Below are 21,289 nucleotides of genomic sequence, written 5' to 3' on the forward strand. Positions count from 1 at the left end.
CATTTAGCTCGATTAAAATTGTCAGCAATATCATAGACTGGTTTACAATTTGCGCTACGAAACTAGGTATTCCCCACATTGAGTAGAAAGCTGAGGTAGCAGGGTACACTTAGATTCGAAAATTTTGGGCACGGACAGTCTTACATGTAGCGAGTCGCAGTATTGCACTTCCCTTATGAGCAGAATCAGGGTGGTCATTTTACAAATTGCGTGCATGGTGCTTTTAATTAATGGCAAGATCAGGATTCTCATACAAGAATAAAGAAAGTTATCAAAACGAAAGTTTTACATCATCCATGAAAAATAGCATGCCAAAATCATCAATTTTGCACTTTTTGAACAGCCTGCAATGATCCCGCTGCAAGAACGATGCCCAGTTTTATTGCATTTCTCAATTTAATAGTCCTTACTGAACTTCAGGACATAAACGGAATGGGGCCATCCAGCTCGTTTTTTCACAAAATAGCGAAAATGTGCCTGAGTATCAGTCAACAAGCACAAAACCCTTCCGTGATTTAAATTTTCCGCGAAAAGGTGCCTCACTGATTCATACAAAGCTGCCAGTAGTTAGTTTTACAACTGACATCAGAATTTTACATGTGTCGGCTGTATAAATTTTCTAAAGAACTAACAATCATTATCTCTCACCTTAATTTACAGACATCCAAAGTCACGAAATTCTAATTATAACAAACATTGAGGGGGCCAAAATTCGAAGTGTACCCTGCTACCTGATGCTTTTTGGTTGTCAGTACCTGTACGGGTGTTAATTTTCGAAGGAATGTGAAGGTTGTGGACAAAATGGGGTTTCGACATGCATTGCAATAGAAAGATTACGCCCTTCTGAATCTATCAACACCAGAACTATACGTGTGTTTTACATATTGGGATCATAAACCAGTTAAGAATTTCGGTTTTACATGTAAACAATGGCGAATTCCTACTTTCGTTTTCACCACTGAGAAGTAATCTATTTTTAGCAATTAGCTAAATTGCATGTGAATTTATTGTGATTTCCCCTGTTTAACTTATGCAAATATCTGCAGCAGCATCGTATATGATTACGAATTGAAAGAAAAATGGGACCGAAGCAGCAGCCTAAAAAGTCTTTAGATTCACCAAGAAATATTGGCGGGTCACTGACGAAGAAACGGAAAAGCAGTGATAATGAATACATAACGGAAGATGATCAAGATTATCAAGATGACCAAGAGGATCATCAAGAGTAAGTGACTTTTTAATACGTACAAAACCTTATAAATGCACATATTTATACATGAAACCAATGTTCGCGGCGTGTGTATCCTTTTTATTGAGTAAGGGAGAAAACTCGCACCGACTGATGATGTCTTTTAAATCTGCGTTTAGCTCTCCTGAAAGAAGAAAAAACGGAGACTATAATTATACACATTAACATATGAAATTCGGATCCAGGGGGTGGGGGGGGTGCACACCCGGCGCGCGACCCCTAAAATCGCCGGAGCATAGGTAATAATTTGTTCTGGGTGAAAAAAGTGCAAAATATGCATTTTTTCTCACTCGCTACGCTCGCGTACGTAATTTGTCTCTTGTTCTGGGTGAAAAATATAAAATATGCATTTTTTTCTCGCTCGCTATGCTCGCATATATACAATTTTTCTTTTGTTCTGGGTGAAAAATGTGCAATTTTTTCTCGCTCGCTATGCTCAAATGCGCAATTTGTTTTTTGTTCTGCTGAAAAAGTATAAAATAAAAGTATAAAATAAATATATGCATTTTTTTCTCCCCCAGGAGACATATTGTTTTTGTCCTGTCCGTCCTTCCGTCCGTACGTCACACTTCATTTCCGAGCAATAACTGGAGAACCATTTGACCTAGAACCTTCAAACTTTATAGGGTTGTAGGGCTGCTGGAGTAGACGACCCCTATTGTTTTTGGAGTCACTCTGTCAAAGGTCAAGGTCACAGGGGCCTGAACATTGAAAACCATTTCCGATCAATAACTAGAGAACCACTTGATCCAGAATGTTGAAACTTCATAGAATGATTGGTCATGAAGAGTAAATGACCCCTACTGATTTTGTGGTCACTCCGTCAAAGGTCAAGGTCACAGGGGCCTGAACATTGAAAACCATTTCCGATCAATAACTAGAGAACCACTTAACCCAGAATGTTGAATCTTCATAGGATGATTGGTCATGAAGAGTAGACGATTTTTATTGATTTTGGGGTCACTCCATGAAAGGTCAAGGTCACAGGGGCCTGAACATGGAAAACCATTTCCGATCAATAACTGGAGAACCACTTCACCCAGAATGTTGAAACTTCATAGGATGATTCTACATGCAAAGCAGATGACCCCTATCGATTTTGGGGTCACTCCATTAAAGGTCAAGGTCACAGGGGCCTGAACATTGAAAACCATTCCGGTCAGTAACTTGAGAACCACTTGACCAGAATGTTGAAACTTAATAGGATGATTGGTCATGCAGAGTAGATGACCTAATCGATTTTGGGGTCACTCTGTTAAAGGTCAAGGTCACAGGGGCCTGAACATTGAAAACCATTTCCGGTCAGTAACTTGAGAACCACTTGACCCAGAATGATGAAACTTCATAGGATGATTGGTCATGCAGAGTAGATGACACCTAACGATTTTGGGGTCACTCTGTTAAAGGTCAAGGCCACAGGGGCCTGAACATGGAAAACCATTTCCAATCAATAACTTGAGAACCTCTCGACCCAGAATGTTGAAACTTCATAGGATGATTGTTCATACAGAGTAAATGACCCCTATTGTTTTTGGGGTCACTCCGTTAAAGGTCAAGGTCACAGGGGCCTGAACATTGATAACCAGTTCCGATCAATAACTTGAGAACCACTTGACCCAGAATGTTGAAACTTCATAGGATGATTGAACATGCAGAGTATGTGACCCCTATTGATTTTGGAGTCAGTCAATTAAAGGTCAAGGTCACAGTGGCCTGTTCATGTAAAATCATTTTTTGGAAATAACTTGAGAACCACTTGACCTACAACGTTGAAACTTAAATAGGATTATTGGACATGCACAGTAGATGACCCCTATTTATTTTGAGGTCACTTGATCAAAGGTCAAGGTCACAGGAGCCTGAACAGTGACTTGAGAACCACTAGGCCAAGAGTGTTGAAATTTAGCGGGATGACTGGACATGCCAAGTAGACGATCCCTATTGCAGTCAACCATCAGTGTCTCTTTGACTTTCGCTCCTGACTCCTATTGACTTCTTGCCTATAGGACTTTGCATTTGGGGAGACATGCGCTTTTTTACAAAAGCATTTTCTAGTTTGTCTTATGTTCCGGGTGAAAAAAAAATGCATTTTTTCTTGCTCGCTTCGCTCGCACAATGAAAATCCGACAAAGTTTGCATGAGTTCCTATAATGCCATGTTAAATAGCCCTTGGTAACCCCTCCCAATAAAATCCTCAGAAACCAGGCTAAGAAATTCCTAAATTATTTTTGGACACTTGGAGATTAAAAATGTTAAATTTTGTATCTTTATAATTTACAAAATTTTGTTTCAGCCACGTTCAGATGGTTATTTCTTAATTAGAAAACTAATATTCAGTACAAATATAGCATTTTAACATTATTTAAAACATGTTTCTTCTTTGCATTTTCCAAATTTTTGTCATTACCGTAACAACAGGTACAATATCCTCTAACTAGAGCGCACTTGAATCTGTCAACATTATTGAAAACATTATTCTGCAAACAAAAGTGTCCCACAAGTTCAAAGACTTCGTAAAATGAAAATTATTTCTACACAGATAATGATAGATCTGCTTACAATCAGCGTTACGGAAATGAGATAGTGAGATTAACAAGTGCTATATTTGACGTTAACATTTCGTTTTAAAGAAATGTTTCCAAAAATAATATTATTATAAAAGTATTTTGAATTCAAGGTGTAAAACCATGTACGCAAAATCTGTGTTATGCTCTTAAATTTAGATATAGCAAGTTGGCTTAAATAGGCGTTACGGTAATGACAAACTGAAAGTGTACTCACTAAAAATAAAACATGTTGACCATCAGAATATACATTTTCCATTATTTTTTTAAAAGGAAACATTCTTTAAATGAAAACATCACAACATTCTTTTATGACTTCCCTTTGAATGATAATGAATACTTATATCTGTTCAGATATCATAGGGATTCCACATGGGTTACGGAAATGATATAAAAGTCTGGAACAGATGAAAGTCAATATTTTTTGTAATTTTTATGCCAGTCATTTTTATGATTTTACTTGTAAGTAGCTCATAAATTTATTTCAAGCAATTTAGTCCACTGAAATAAGCTAATAACTGTTACCTGTATGCATCGAATTGATTTGTTGAAGTCAAGCTTGGTTGAGGGACACGTAGTTTTCCTTATCCCTGGTCATATAGTATACTCTTTATTTCACCATTTGCTGAGATTTTTAACAAACAAATTAAGTGAGCAACAATAACATATAAAATTGAAAAACTTTTAACATATTTAACATACAATGGTGTACATGAAACAAACATTATGTAAGTTTCAGAAAGGTATGCAACATATAATACAAGACTATAGTATAAACATGAAAAAGCAGAGAAGTAAAAATATCAGGTAGCAATACACAACAATAACATACATTTAATATTATTCAACACTTCCTGGATAAAAGCAAGTTTTTATTAGAAATATAATAAAAAAAATTAAATAAACAACTGATAATTATTTGTCACATGTATATTACTAAAGGTAACGATCATGCTTTATATTCATTTTTGTCATTAATTTGTTTTAAAAAATAGTTGGGGGACAGGAGTTCCTAAAAAAAATATAGAATTTACGCAAGAATAAGTCTGACAACTCATGAAACATGGACTATAACTAGCATGTTATTTGGGTTGATTTTGTCACAAAACCTGTCCTTTTTCAATACCAAATAAAGTACCTCAGAACGCTCAGAATGCACCAGATGGATCCATTTTTTTTCTCTCAAAATTTTCCGGGGGAGCATGCCCCCGGAACCCCCTTATTTACTCTACCACAAATATTTTACACCCCCTCTAACACCAAATCTTGTATCCGCCCCTGATAATAGTGTAATAGTGTAAGGGACATAGAACATGAAAATGAATTCATTTATTTCTTTTTTGGCCAGGGAAGAAATTACCGACAACTTAAGTCAAAAAACAAATGCACCAAGTACTTCCAAGAGACATAGAACTGGAAACTATGAAGACAGACGTGCCCAGCCTCTGGAAAGGGAGGCGGTTACAGTTGATGATATCGCTGGGCCAAAAACAAAAAAGAAAGTACCCCCAAAGTCGCTTACATTACAAATTTTCACATCCGTCTTAATGTAAGTATATACTCAATCTTATTATGCTTTCTTTCAAATAGTCCAAATAAAAGGACGTTTCGGGACAGCATGGTAACTTTTGACTGTCTCTGTCCGAGAGGGATGACAACTATAAAATATCAGATCATGAAATAAGTCATCTCGATAAGCTAAATGAGTAAGTATATCTTTCAAAAAAAATGTCTTGGAAAAAAAGATGTCCGCTTATTTGTTTTAATTTCTCGTTGTATAACCATGAACGTTTTTATTATTATGGTATCAAAATATATACTAATGCGAAGAGCATTTGCTATTTTGCAAATAGTTCAAACATTACTGAAGTACCTTCTGGCAGTTAGATCGATCTATTAGACTATTAATATTACCATATTAAAATTTCAGTAGTATTAAATTACGCAAAAATATAATGTTATTCATTTTGCTACCAAAGCCACAAAAATACACCTGAAATATGCGTTTTAGAAAATGAATATATACTATTTATAATAGATTTTGATTTTTTATCAGGAAATGTTTAAATTTCACACATATTAAATGCCCTTTTACGATACTAACACGTGTTCATTTCGTGTTATAACATCTGCAGAATCCCGAGGGATTGGTTGGTGCCGAGCCCGAAAAAACATGCGTTATCACTACAGACTAAATTTCAAAATTGTACGTTCAGCAATTTTTATCTTCCTGGCAAAAGAACTCATGGCGGGTTAGTTTTATACTAGCAGTATTTCTAACACAGCCTTGCGCCATCAATAATGTCAAACACTGCTAAGCGTTTCGGCTCCAAAAAAAAACAACGGCTGAAAACACTATCGGTAGGTGAATTTGCCATGCAAATCTTAAATCTAAAATATAATACAATTACATATAATTAAAGATTTGTTTGTATGTACTCTTCTCTTTTGAATCTTTTCTTTGTATATTATTACAGTGACTATCAGTAGGTGAATTTGCCATGCAAACCTTAAGCCTAGAATATAATGTAATCACATATAATTACAGATTTGTTTGTATTTTCTATTTTATATCTTATTTCGACTTAGTATACTGTATTATATATGTGTGGATATGCAATGGTATTCAGTAAGTCACGTGGTTGTGTACAGACGCACATAGTATGTGCTCCGTGGTGTTTTGTGAATATTATGGAATTAAAGCATTGTTTTGACAGAATTTTGACTGGAATATTTGTTATGTGGAATAATGAGTACATTAAAAAAGAAAAAGAAAAAGAAACGCAAAAAGGGAAGTAGCAGTGGCGAGGAATATGCTACATTGAGCAAAGTGTATAAAACTGGAGGCCTATTAGGGGCGTCGGACTCAGACATTGAATACGGCGCTAGTTTATCAGTAAGTCAAATTATTGGTGAATCTAATTCTGTTTTGTATGATGAATCAGTCTTTAGCGATTTAGAAAACAACAAAACTACTAAAACAAATATGTCGAGTGACAGTGGAAGTGGTGACACGTTGTCACCCCATCAAATAGTAATATTATGAATTTCCTGAAAACCTTGAAACGAAAATAGTGAACGTTGAAAAACGTTTAAACAAACTTGATGCAGTAGATGCAAAAGTTTCCATGTTTGAAAAATATATTAAAACCTTATATGTTCAAGTTCACGATCACAAGAAGGCTACGTCTGAGAGTATACGTGTTCTGGATGAGCGTGTGGACAGAATAGAGTTTATAACGGCTGAATATGAATCTAGAATTGATGACTCGAGAAAGCAAACGAACTGCTTAAAAATGAAGTTATCTACCTCAAATCCCAGTCTATGAGAAACAACATTGTATTTGGAGGTATAAAAGAAGACAAGGACGAAGATCTCGTCGATAAGGTACAGACATTTTTAATAGACAAACTGAAAATTGCCGAAAACCTGGTTAAATCGATGAAGTTTGAACGCATCCACAGAATTGGCCAGATCAGTAATGACTCTGCTGAAAATCGGAAAATCGTCTGCAGATTCGCATTTTTCACGGACAGAGAATTAGTCCGTCGTCAAAAGAAACATTTGAAAGGTACTGACTTTTTCCTCCATGAGCAGTTCCCTCCAGAAATTGTCGCCAAACGCAAGAAAATGATGCCAAAACTAAAATTCGCAATTGATGCCAAGAAAAAAGCTGGGTTCGTCTACGACACTTAATACATTGACGGCGTGCCACAGAAACCCGAGTAGGATTGGCAGGAGGATGGGCTAAGTGTCCTTGTTTGGAATGTCAATGGTTTGGCTGAAACTAAAATTTCTGACTCTGAATTTCTTTCTTTTGTGTTAAATAACGATATAGTTGTGCTAAGTGAACGGACGGATGAACATTCAAATATTTCTGTAGATGGTTTTACCTGCCATAACTTTTTTCGTAAATTTAAACATAAAAATGCTAGGAGGAATAGCGGAGGTTTGACAATTTTTATACGTGAATGTTTCAGTCAAGGAATTTCTGTTGTTAGCAATAGTTTTGACACTATTGTATGGCTTGAACTAGATTGTAATTTTTTCAATTTTGATAAATTTTTTTTGGTTGGATTTAACGTCGCACCGACACATGATAGGTCATATGGCGACTTTCCAGCTTTAATGGTGGAGGAAGACCCCAGATGCCCCTCCGTGCATTATTTCATCACGAGCGGGCACCCGGGTAGAACCACCGACCTTCTGTAAACCAGCTGGATGGTTTCCTCACATGAAGAATTCAAAGCCCCGAGTGAAGTTCGAACCCACATCGATGAGGGGCAAGTGATTTGAAGCCAGCGATCTTAACCACTCGGCCACGGAGGCTCCCTCAATTTTGATAAAGATGTGTATTTAGGGTGTATATATTTGTGGTCCGACGAATCTCATGCTGCAAGATTAATTGATGCAAATCTTTTTGAAGTCCTTGCACAAGATATTTTTGATTTTGAACAAACAGGTCGTGTCTATGTTACAGGTGATTGGAATTGTAGAATAGGAAATAGGCCTGATTTTGTTACATGTGACAACTATGTCCAAAATTGTGACTTCGATTTTTATTTGCCAGATCAAACCCTTGCCAACCCTCATGTGACGGTGTTTGCAATGCTCGCGGGCAAAAAATGCTCGATTTGTGTAAAGCTACTAATTATAGGGTGGCCAATGGGAGATTAGGACATATAAATAATTCCTCTGGTTTCACTTATTTTTGTCGCGGAACACAAACTGTTATTGATTATTTCGTTTTAAAGGAACATGATTTTGATAGCATTTCTGATTTCGAGATTTGTCCATTTAACATCTATAGCGACCACGCTGCATTTAAATTTACGATACGCGGATTAAAACCCTTGACTAATGAATTTGACGGTACGGACGGATTGGCGCGTTCAAGGGTATATTATAAATGAAACACGGATCACAAACAATTATTTCGTCGTGGTCTTATTGCAAAACTACCCGACCTTAACAATCTCATTGTACAGGATAATAATAGCAATCCAGTTAGTGTTGACAGTATTGTGACTGAATTCTCAAATATAATCGTGAATGTTGCATTGCCGTTATGTAAACGTGTATTTAAAAGTAGCCAAACCGGCTTAGCGCAAAATAATGCGAACGAATGGTTGAAAGTGAATGCTCTGCTATGAGAAATTTATATAAATTGGCGTTACGAAATTACAACAATACGGGAACCGATTATAATAGGGAAAATGTATGTAATGCACGTAAATCATATAAATATAAAGTACGTAAGAAAACACGCGCTTTTAAATTAAAACAAAGTCGTAATCTTGCCGAACTTCGAAAGAGCAAGCCTCGAGATTTCTGGAAGCATTTTAAACGTAAAACACTGTCTTCTGGATGCGATATAAGCGTTGAAGATTTCAAAACGTATTTTTCCGATCTATTCGGCAATATTACTTCGACGATTATCGACGAAGTAGAAAGATTTAATGAGAATAGTGATCTAAATATCGATAACCCGACGTTTGAGGAATTGAACCGATCAATAACTGTAGGGGAAGTAACTGCAGCGATAAAGAAACTCCATGTCCGAGTGACAATTTGTTGAATGAATACTTCATTGAATCTTCAGATATACTTTGCGGGCATATTACTGACATATTTAATAAGGTATTAGATACAGGACATTTTCCTTAGGTTTGGGCCCATGGCTTTATCGTACGCATTCACAAGAAGGGTAACAAAAATGATCCCAATCAGTACAGAGGTATCACACTTTTGACTAATTTTGGGAAACTGTTTACTGGGGTACTGACTGCACGTGTTGAATCATGGTTTGATAGAAATAATATCATGTCCGACGCCCAATTTGGATATAGGAAAAACTGCAGTACCGTTAACGCCATATTTGCATTACACAATCTGAAAGAACATGTCGTGTCTCAGGGGGGTCGTCTACCTTGCGCCTTCATAGACCTACAAAAGGCATTGGACTCTGTGTACCGAAACGCCCTCTGGCTTAAGTTGCACCACTTAAGAATGGACGGAAAATACTTAGGATGTATAAATCCATGTACGCAACTGTGAAATCATGTGTCAAACACCTGGATTCATACTCCGATTTTTTCTATATATCAATAGGTTTGAGACGGACTAAATAACTCACCTGTTTTATTTGCATTGTTTTTTGAAGATCTCGAGTTATTCTTACAAGGGACAAATACATCCGGGTTATCACTGTACGATATGTGCGTTGTTATCCTCTTATTTGCAGATGATATGGTTATCGTCGGAAACTCGGTTACCGACTGACAAGAAAGTCTTAACAGGTTGTATGAATATTGTAATTTATGGGGGCTGCAAGTCAACACAAGCAAAACCAAAGTTGTGGTCTTTCGTCGAATTGGTGGGGTTAAGCGCACCGAGAAATGGACCTTTAATAATGAGCCCCTAGAAATAGTTAACGACTTTAATAACCTGAGAGTTGTATTCAATTACGCTGGGTCGTTCGTACTTAATAACCAGTATATTGTGGGAAAGGCATTAAAAGCCTTAAATGTACTGATGTGTAATATAAATAAGTATGACATTAAACCTTCTGTATCGCTAAAGTTATCCGATGCATTCGTGGGCTCAATATTAAATTATGCATGCCCGATATGGGGCTTCACAAAATCGAAACAAATAGAGAGTATACAGCTTAAATTCTGCAAGTCCATTTTAGGGGTCAAACTTAATACTAGTAACGTAGCAGTTTACGGGGAATTAGGTCGTTATCCGCTTCACATAACAAGGTATCTACATATAATTAAGTATTGGTTTAAGTTAATCAATACAGAAAACATTATTTTGAAAAATATTTACCTTAATGCTCGTGAAAAAAATGCGAAAATGGCATAAATAATTGGGCAAATAAAGTTAAAAACTTAGTTACTGTATTGGGTTTTGCTGAAATATGGCACTTTCCAGATAGTTTAAGTTTGAAGCAATTCTTGCCAGTTTCTAAGCAAAGACTTATTGACTGCTATTTACAAGACTGGCAAATGCATTTGCGAAATTCAAGAGTTTTGTCACAACTGTATATTCATGTAAAAGATAAGTTTGAATATGGGACCTATTTGGACAAACTACCGTGTAAATCTCTTAAAAGCGCATTGTCTCGGCTTCGTATGTCCGCTCACAGGCTTCGCATCGAGTCCGGAAGGTACGGGAGAGATCGCTTAGAGCACCACGAAAGAGTCTGTTTGCTCTGTGATTCAAACGAGATAGAAGACGAGTATCACTTTGTGATTGTGTGCAAAGCGTTAGAATATTTGCGCATACAGTTCATCAAGCGTTACTATTATATCCGCCCGAGTATGTTTAAATTTACGCAACTACTTCAATCCAAGAATAAAAAAGACTTTCAAGAATCTTTGTCAATTCTTAGTTAAGGCAAATACTGCAAGAAACGAACTTACTAATTTAATGCGCTAATCATTTTCTCGTATTGATCAACCAACTATTCATACGACGTGCGTTGCGTTTACAGGACGCTTTAAAAGTTTAAAGGTCTTCCCTTTGAAACCATGTTGAAAAGGTTAAATACTTTTTTGTTACCTTAATAAAGGAAATAGTGATAAGATTCATACATGGGTTGCCTCCCCTAGTAACGACTACCTAAATGTAGTAATCCATAATTTTATTATTAATAAATGTTTCATTCTTCACTTAAAGTTAATATTTAATCCATAGTATCTATGTATTTTCAATTAAAAACTGCTTCATTCTCCACTTAAAGTTAATAATGTTTTCTAATGAGTGGATAAAATTCATAGAAATGTATAATTTATCTGGTCTGAACTTGACAATTTCATAATATTTACAAAATAATACCATATCTGTATATATTTTCTTACTTCATGTGTTTAGTTCACTGACTTATACGAATTACATTTACAATTTTGTTTGTATATAACGATGTACCAATATGTGTACAAGTTATCATAATAAACTGAAAGTAAAGTGAATGAGAGATGTAGTGACTCAGTATAGTGACTGGAAGTTTAGTGACTGAGTGAAATGTCTGTGTCTAGTGATTGAAAGTATAGTGACTAAAAAAAGAGTAGTGACACTGTTGTAACTGCAGCTGTGTAGTGACTGGCAGTTTAGTAAATGAAAGTGTCGAGACTGAAAATTTAGAGACTTACAAGTCCAGTGAATGAGTGTTTAGTAATCGAATAAAAGTGTATATACTGAATGAAAGTGTAGAGATTTGAAAGCGTAGTGACTGAATGTGTAGAAACTGAAGTGAATTTATTTGTAAATACTGACTGTGTTGAAACTGAAAATTGTTGTAACGTATTGTCACTACTGAAAAGTTTTGAGGCTTAAATTATGTAGACTTAATAATGTTGTGACCGAAAGTCTGTAAAAAGTATTGGGATTAAAACTGTAATTCACGGATGAAAATGAAGATATAAAGGTATAAATACTAAAATGTAGTAAATTAACGTCTAGTGACTAGCGTATGTAGTGAAAAGTTAAGAGATTAAGAGAGTTGAGTGACTTAAAATGCAGATACTACAAAATGTAGTGACTGCAGATGTGGAGACTTAAGATATAAAAATGAAAGTGTACTGAAAATACTAATAAATGTATTGACAAAAAAGTGTAATAACTGAAAAGTGTAGTAAGTGCAATTATAGAGGCTAGAAGCGCAGAAGTTGAAAAGATATTTCATGAAAGGTTAGACTAAAATTGTAGTGATTGAAAGTGTAATGAGACCGATAGTGTTGATATTGAACGTGTAACTATTAAAAACGTACTGACTGAAAGTGTGGTGACAGTGCCTATAAAGTTTAGTGACTGAAAATGAAGAGACTGAAGTTGTAGATAATGCAGGTGTAGAGACATTTAATGCAGCGACAGTTTCTGAAAAATGTATTGACTAAACTTGTAGGGACAAGGATTGAAGGTGCGGCAAAATGGCTATAAACGTATAGATTGAATAGCTTAGTGACTGAACTGTAGGGACTCATGTGAAACTATTCTATTTGTTTTAAAGAAGGAACGAGGATATCAACCCAGATCAACACCACACAACGCTTGGATACAAATAAAACCATTCTAGCAAATGCGTTACCCTCAGTGATTTGCGTCGCGTTGGTTATTGCGAAAAACCGACATAAAAACTCGGAAAGCCGTTTAACATCCATTAAACTGTCAATAATACGAATCTCTACAATAAGGCAATATATCTGTACTGTAAATACTTGAAAACTAGCCTGGGAAATCAGTCTGACAATTTCTAACTTTTTTTCTACCTGCAAATCGACATTATAATATCAGAAACTCGATGAATACAAATTAACACTAATTAGATCTTTAATGCATAGGTATGGTTGACCCTGGCAAAGCACGAATATTATCAACGGCTTCCCAGGCTACATGAAACCCTATATTAATTGATTATGTTAATATGCAATATGTGTTTTTGTTTCAGGTATCAACTTCTGATAACCATCACCTGTGTTATTTTGGTGAATTACTGCTCTGTATCCATTCTCAGCAACAGTGTTCCTGTAAGTGACACTTCTTTCAAAAGTAATGATACGGTTATTGATATTGGACGGAAAGTGCAAATGCACTTGATACTGAAATGGGTAAAGCTGACATTGGTGGGAAAGTACAAGAAGAAATTAGTTTCAAATTAAAAAATGCTGACATTGACAGTAAGATACAAGACGCAATTGATTAAATTACCTAAGGCTCTGAACAACCAGCTATCTCACATTGTGCGCGACGAAGCTGAATCTGCAGTTAAGGGTCCTGAAATGAAACGCGTTATAGAAACGCAGGTATCTGAGAATACCGAGCGAATAAAAAAATGATGTTGAACAATTATTATCTTCTAGAATAGCTAATGCTTTTGGGATATTTCTTGATAAAAAAAAAATGCTTCTCTAGAAGAAGCTATAGGTGGTATTGCAGAATTTAAAGAATCTCTTGCACCCTTTGAACAAAAACAAGATAAGGCTGAAGAAGACGTTTCAAATCTACATAACAACTTTGAATCAGCAAGTAAAAGTTTAAAACAACTGTCTGAAAGTTATTCGGAACTGTCAGCCACGTCAAAGAATGATTCAGGTAAAATTGATAATTTGCAGACTACTGTACAGGATGGAGAACAAAAACTAAAAGCTATGGATACTGAGTTAGAAAAACTAAAGAAAGCGGTATCGGACACAAAACGTCTATATGAGGAGTATAAACACAAAGTGCTACAGCTGGACGACATACGATCCAGAATCGATGTTATGCAACAAAACATGTTTAACAAAGGTATTTATCGACAAATTCCAAATTGTGGTGTATGTGTGTGTCGTATTTAACGCAGTAGTTTTTTAAACGGAAAATAGACGTTAGGTGTCTTTAGTTTGGGTTAATACAATGCTAACGTTTTCAAGCAGAACATTTAAAAGATATTGAGAGTACTGTCATTTTTAAAACACTGACTTCACAGTCTCTTATGTAATAACTGTATAAAGGATTTTTCAAAAGGATCATTATTTGTCACAGAATAGCTATTAAGTGCTATGTGGAGCTGCAAAAGTCTCCCTAGTTGTTGTTTGTATTTTGTTGGCCCTCGGATCACGGAGTCCATTCAATAATTCCGTTAAGTGGGCACTTGGGGTCGTGAGGGGTGTTGCACGTTTCATTTCAACTCAGTCAATCCGATTCTGCTATTACTTTGCCTTATTGTGTTCTAAGATTCAAAATTACAGATTTTATTAAAGTAGAATAGAGGTAAGTAACTTTGTAACGGTGTACATACCAGAGCAAGGCACGGATTTTGAACAGTTTAGGGATAATAGCTCTTAAAACTGCCAGATAATATTATTTTTTCAGTTATTTAGGGAAATAATCATTTTATGAGTCCAGAATGTCTTATTTTTAAAATGCCCCTAGCGTTTAACATTTTTCTTTGTACATCATATTTTTGTGTACTTAAACAGACAAAATATATTATTTCTTTCAGACAGTTTCAAAATGGCCTTTATGATATTGATAGTAATGGTGTTTGTGCTGGCTGTATCCGTATATAACCTGTACCAACGTTCAAATAATGACATTCCGGTGCGGACAGGCGGACGAACAACAGCTAAACAGAGGAACAACTTGGTTTGTATTTCGTGAGACCGGTTACGCTAGAGAGCTTCAAATTGCAAATTTATACGCGTTATCTACGTTATATATCATAAAAAACTGCTTTGTTCTAAGGGAAATTGCCGTCATTTCACGACGTCCACCGATGTCTACATATAACGTAATTAACGCGAGTTCGTAATTATCGCAAGTGTTGCTAATAATGTAATGAATAATGTCTACATTATATAAATGATAAAATTCATTGAAAGGTCATAGCAGCTATGGCTGACACATTTTTATCATTAATATGAATATATCTTAATTTCATGTGATTTTCTATATCCCTGATATTTGTCATCAGTCGTAATATTTGATTTACAAAAAAGAAAATAATTATAATATTAAATTCACAATTTCTTATTACCCCAAATTATAGGTTCAACTGCATAAGTTGACTACATTGCTACATTGGAAAAAGTGCTTTTTAGCTATATAATTATGCAAATGTTGCTTTATGTTTCGTGGATATTTAAACAAATGCTGAAACATTATATCCGTCAGTTAGAAAATGTGCTCATCTGTTTAGGGACTTTCTCACTGTTTGGGTGGTGGAGCTTGCCTTTTAGTCCTAGAATTATTTTGTATTGATTTAAATATGCAATGAGATACAGTTGACGTGCGTATACTCTTCATTGCAATGAAAGGTATCAATAAAGAAAAGTTAAGTCGCTATTAAACACTCATTGGACAATTCAGCATCCATTTTCTTTTGTTTTAGGGTAACAATGAAGTCCTGAGAATGATTCCTGGTGGAGCAGAGCTTGAAGCTGGGGTATGTATCATCAGCTTTGACGAATCAAGGACGGCAACTCACAGACGTATACTTGATTCAGCAAACGTTCCAAACTGTAGAGTACAAGTTCACGTTATAAGAAAACACGAGCACATTCCAGAACTACCCAGATGTAAAGTGTACCTGATGTGTACAGAGTTTTCTGAAAGGTATTAATAAACTTAATGAAAACAAAATTCATTTTAGTTAAATGCAGAGAAACTGTTTTTGCATTAATGATTTAATTTAATCTAATCTTATTGTATTTAGAAATATGTTTCATATCAGTAATTTTAATATTGGAAAGTTCAAACTTTTGTAACAATACAAATACTGTTAGCTTTAGTAACACACATTATAAACTGTTCATTGTGGTGAATACATTATTTTCAACCGTCTGCTAACAGTACATTATTATGTCTGCAGATTCGAGGTTTAAGCAAAATGTTATTGAAAGTATTTTAATAATATGAAACAAAGCTTATAATACATTGTTAAAGATCTGTAATATTAATGATGACAGAGTGCTCACTTACACATGCAAATTGCTTGTTTGTGTTACTGAATTTGTTTCCCAAATGTTAGGAATTTATACTTTGAAATGTTACTATTGTTGACCATTTTATTTTCAGACATGTTATAATCGAGGAACCGGGTAAAGGATTGGGAGATCTTCACAGAACTACATACGATGCAGTCATGAAACTTGGAGGTATTGTAATTTTGGATATTTTAAGATAAAATAATACTATAACATCACCTCGATCACATTACTAGCTTTCATTGATTTTACAATAAACGCATATGGATTTGAGCAGTCATGTTACCAACAACGAGGTAGTGGGGAATCCACAGACAGATTATTATTCTCTTGTGGAGTGCATTAATTTCTGGAGCAGTAACTACGGGGTTTCTGTTACACAACGGCATACTACAATAAAACAAAGACAAGAAACGAAATAATCTGAAGTAATATTCTTTAAAAAATGTGGACCATCACAATTGCTCAAAGTGAGCTTCAGTTTGTTTTCAGAGCCTAAGTTTTGCTTACAGGAGATCTGTTTGTCTCTATGAAATCTTGACCAAATTAGGTACAAGGCTATCTAAGGTAAGAACTAGGTCAGGTGAGCGATACAGTGCTTTCAGGGCCCTCATTTTCTCAATTAAAATTTCACAACGATGTTATATAAATAAAGTAAAAACATGCGAACAGTTATGATTTATAGTTCTCTATATTTCAGGTTGTCTAATAATCCTGTACACAAGAGACCCAGGTTCAAGAAATTTGAAAGATCAGGTTCAATATAATAAGAATATATATTGTGTAGCAAATCAGCCGGAACTCTCAGACCTTAACCAAGATGGCCGCTTCTTCAGCCTCTATGATAATCTCAGTCATTATCAAAAGTCTGAACTAAGGAGAAAGATCACTGAAAATATGACATAATTCTTAGATATTAATTATTTTAAGCTATTTGTTAAAACATTTTTCACTACAAATCGTTTAATGTTGTGTTTGCCATACACAGTATCTAGTTATTCTGGAAGTTGGCAATTCGGTGAAGTAATTATAGTACTAATATATATCTAGTATGCTTAAATTTAATTTCATGGAATTCTGAATAATAACAATTGTTTGATTTTTGCACATAATTTTGGGAACTTTATTATCAACATTACAAACGTGTGTTTAAGTGACAGGCGTAGTTACCTTTTATATTGTTGGACTATAGGTATGGTATATATTATGGCTTTATATAATTGATGTACAGGCACTAAATAGCAGAATGGTGCGAACAAAATGGGCAGCATAACGGCGAAATCCAATAGTTCTGGGTGTGTTGCACTGAAGTACACTTCAATATCATTGAAATTACTTGCTGAAAGCACATGGCAGGTCTCTGCTAGACATTATGATAGCAATTCATGAAATAATTGCACATTAGAATTTATTGTGGAATTCCAGAAACATACACAGCCAGTATAAGTCTGTCTCAATAGTTGCCGATTTTTAAGTGTGTTTGACGTGACCACTAGTGATGTTCCGATAGTCGCCGATGTTCGATTAATCATCGCCAAAGTTTAAAAATCGGCGACATAGATTCTGATCAAAAAGAATCGATTCTAGTCGCTGACTTTGTTAAAAAATTCAGTAAAATCCCGCTTTCAGGACTTTTTCAGATACTTCTCGCTGTTTAGCTTAGATACTTTTGCTCTTATAATCTTTGGGTTAGTAGTTCAAAATAGCTGCTCTTTAAATTGAAGTACGCTGTCAGGTCAGCTGTCATGATCGTAATAATAATAAAATTTTGTTGCCCTGGCAGTAAAAAATCAGACGCCTTGAAATATTTTGGGTTCTGCATGAATCCTGAATGCCGGGTGTTGGCTCCTTGTAAGGAAAAACCTTTATACTACTAGAGCTGTTTACAAAATATGCTTTTAAGCGTACATTAACGAAAATACCCCACCCACATTTTTTCTAATTGGAAATGATTTTCAGATTTTATTTGACAAGCTTTTATTATTCCTTCAATACAAAATAGTGGATTTACCTTAAAAAATGGTAAAATTAATTAATTCCAGACCTGCCAGCAATGTCCCCAGCATATATTCCATAGCAAAGTTTGGCAGTGTATCTAGCATGACTTGAATCCCAGGCCTTGAGTCATATAGAAAAGATGAATTCTAGTTACTTTTGCATTTGGTCCAATAGTTCTTCCCAGATTGCAGTTTGGACTTTGAAAAGCAAATATTTGCGTTAAGGACTGCCTCTACAGTGAAATAAAAAATCCCATCAAGACAAATATTTTGAATCAAGATCTAACCAGCAGATAGGTTAACAGCCGGTGAAAGATTCGAACAACTGGGCTATAATTGCCTAACAGTTGCTTTAGAAAAGCTGTACAGTACAGCAGCTGAGCTGTGTCATAGAATTCGTCAAGTAGTCATACAATAATCTGAAAGTCTTGAGAAAGGCTTGCTGTTACTACCATATTGCCACATTACAAAAGTCTGTATTGATCTTTCGGCTCCGATTCTTTCGATTAATCGAATCGGAGAGAGATCAGAATCGGACCGATTAATCGATTCTGCTTCAGCTGTCCGATTCTCATCACTAGTGACCACCTACACTTTTGTATTAACTTTATTGAGCTCAGACAAGGATCTTCAAGCAAGTACATGATAAGCTAGCAGATACGTAATGACAATTGGAAATTTCCATTCGATAATATAAGTTCAGTATTCGGTTTCCGGTAGGACATTATCATCTGAGGAATGCCGAAACGCCATGCAAGAATACGAGTAATACCCCAGTCGCATACGGCGCGGATAGCTACGTCTATGGATAGAAACGTAGTAATCCATATCGATACGTACCTGAGCCGTACGGATTGATACTAGTTACTACTTTATGGTACGGCTCAGGTATGGATCGATACGGAATACTACGTTTCTATCCATGGCCAGACGTAGCTATCCGCGCCGTATGTGTGACTGGGCCAGTGGGGTATTAAGAATACTATCTGGTCCACTTCCTGAAAAACATGAAAGGGTTCTGCTTTGATCTGTAGATGGTTTTTCCTCAAAGTTGTCAGCATTTTGCAAGTGTTTGTCTGTTGGTATACATGAGGTAACAAGTGATTGGTCAGGGACCACAATTTGTGATGACCGCTTGGTGTAATGATTTGTTGTGTGTAATGTTTGCAAGTGCCTTATTGGCTATCACTATGTATATTGTAACTTTTTTTGCTTTTGTTTGATCGCTTGGCGAAGCGTAACGCCAGTTTTGTATGATAAGTCAATGAAGTCATTTTAGTTATATTCACAAATGGTCGTGAATGCACTGTGATTGAATGTAAAAGACTTGTTTAGATTCCCTAGTATTTTTTTTATTAATCGAAATCGGTTGTTGTCTGCATCAAATTTCTATAGTTTTTGGATGCATCCTCCTTTGATTATTGTTTTAAAAATCCTTTTATTTATAACCTTAGTTGTAAGTGTAGTTGTTTGACGCCATCGTATCATTTCAAAAGAGGGCTAGAAAAATTTAAAAAAAATTGTTTTGATATACGATTGTATATAGCTGCTTTAAATATGAGGAAATATTTAATGTTAAGGAACTACATTTCTCCATGATTTTTCATGATTGGTTTTTGTATTTTTTGCATGTGTTTGTGGCTTGTTGACATTTCTATGAACAATTACTGTACAGGATTTGTGCTTTGATAAACGTTTCTAACGGACATATTTTAACAAACTGGCAAAACGTTTCTTATCACTGCTGTGTGTACAAATTCGGTATCCAAAACCTGTAATATATATGACATCCAGTTTTGCATAACATGCGCAATGACGCATGCGTCTGAGTTTCTTTAATTGAGCCGCACCATGAGAAAACCAACATTGTGCATATGCGACCACCAGCATGGATCCAGACCGGCCTGCGCATCCGCGCAGTCTGGTCAGGATCCATGCTGTTCGATTTCAAAGCCTATTGCAATAAGAGAAACCGTTAGCGGACAGCACGGATCCTGGCCAGACTGCTCGGATGCTAATGGGCTGATGATGTAATTATCTTTGTAAATATGCGTAGATAACAGTTTTGTATAATAAATGAAATCTACAATATGTGCGTTGTTTATGCAGTAACTTTCGGGTTCTATAAATGTTTTTTTTTTAATTTCATGAAACTTAGACAGAATATTTATCTTTGTATAAATACATTCTTAAAGTCTGTCCCACCTATCTGGTTAACATCATTTTTAAAATTATGATATGCGTTATGATGCCCTAAAATATGTTTTTATATAGCGCAGATCCATATCTCTAGGCACTTTTTCATTTTTCAAAAAAAAAATTTTTTGAAGTTGATATGTTCAATTTTGTATTTTTCTCCATAGACCGTAATGCTAAATGACGTCGCGTTGCTTCTTGTATATAAACAATATGGCGGCGCCCTGTAATACTTTTTTTAGGGGACAATTCAAAATTATCGACGTTTAAATGTATTAGAAAAAACTCGGGCCGAGTTCACACTGTATTGCTAAAAAAGTCTCACTGTTGTTTTATGAATTCAAATAAATGTTATTAATAAAAGATGATACGGGGAACAATTGGCATGTTTAACTTCCAGTACGTGTTACAGAGTAATTTAAACATATTTTTGATGTTTGAGTATTAATCGTTAGTAGATCAAAATGGGTTTTTTTAAGATTAATGTTAGGGTACCGTAAAGCAGAAAAAGGTAGAATATCTTACCCTTTCTCATGCCCAGCTTAATTTTCCCTCGTGCGTAACTGGGATATTTTTTAAAAAAAAAAGAAGACAAAAACGTGTAGTATTTGCCGATTAAACATGTTTCACAAAATGACCTGCAAGCAATGTCTATTTTCCGAAAGTTGCAGAGCGATATTTTGCGGGGCCGTGGTATACGAGCGAGATAATAGTTAAACTACTGGTATCTGTTTTTATCAATCATGGAAATAAAATTAATAAGCTCTAATTACTTTGTTCAATACGGATTTTTAGATTACCATAAGCTC

The 21,289-nt window shown here is 35.4% G+C and overlaps 1 protein-coding gene across 2 annotated transcripts in view; it reads left to right on the forward strand.

Moving 5' to 3' along the window:
- Window positions 1–713: 713 nt before the first annotated feature.
- Window positions 714–21,289, forward strand: part of LOC123561038 (uncharacterized) — a 29,559-nt gene continuing 8,983 nt past the window's right edge. Inside the window, exons 1-8 of one of the 2 annotated variants that reach the window (XM_045353189.2) lie at window positions 715–1,225; window positions 5,162–5,362; window positions 13,269–13,347; window positions 13,933–14,107; window positions 14,805–14,947; window positions 15,693–15,916; window positions 16,379–16,458; window positions 16,988–20,366. In XM_045353189.2, the coding sequence (XP_045209124.2) occupies window positions 1,080–1,225; window positions 5,162–5,362; window positions 13,269–13,347; window positions 13,933–14,107; window positions 14,805–14,947; window positions 15,693–15,916; window positions 16,379–16,458; window positions 16,988–17,193 (1,254 nt within the window). In that variant the 5' untranslated portion in view covers window positions 715–1,079 and the 3' untranslated portion in view covers window positions 17,194–20,366. Of the gene's footprint in view, window positions 1,226–5,161; window positions 5,363–13,268; window positions 13,348–13,932; window positions 14,108–14,804; window positions 14,948–15,692; window positions 15,917–16,378; window positions 16,459–16,987; window positions 20,367–21,289 lie in introns of those variants that run through there. The other variant, XM_053516629.1, reaches the window with a different exon arrangement.

Source organism: Mercenaria mercenaria, chromosome 10 (assembly GCF_021730395.1).
Source record: "Mercenaria mercenaria strain notata chromosome 10, MADL_Memer_1, whole genome shotgun sequence".
NCBI lineage: Eukaryota > Metazoa > Mollusca > Bivalvia > Venerida > Veneridae > Mercenaria > Mercenaria mercenaria.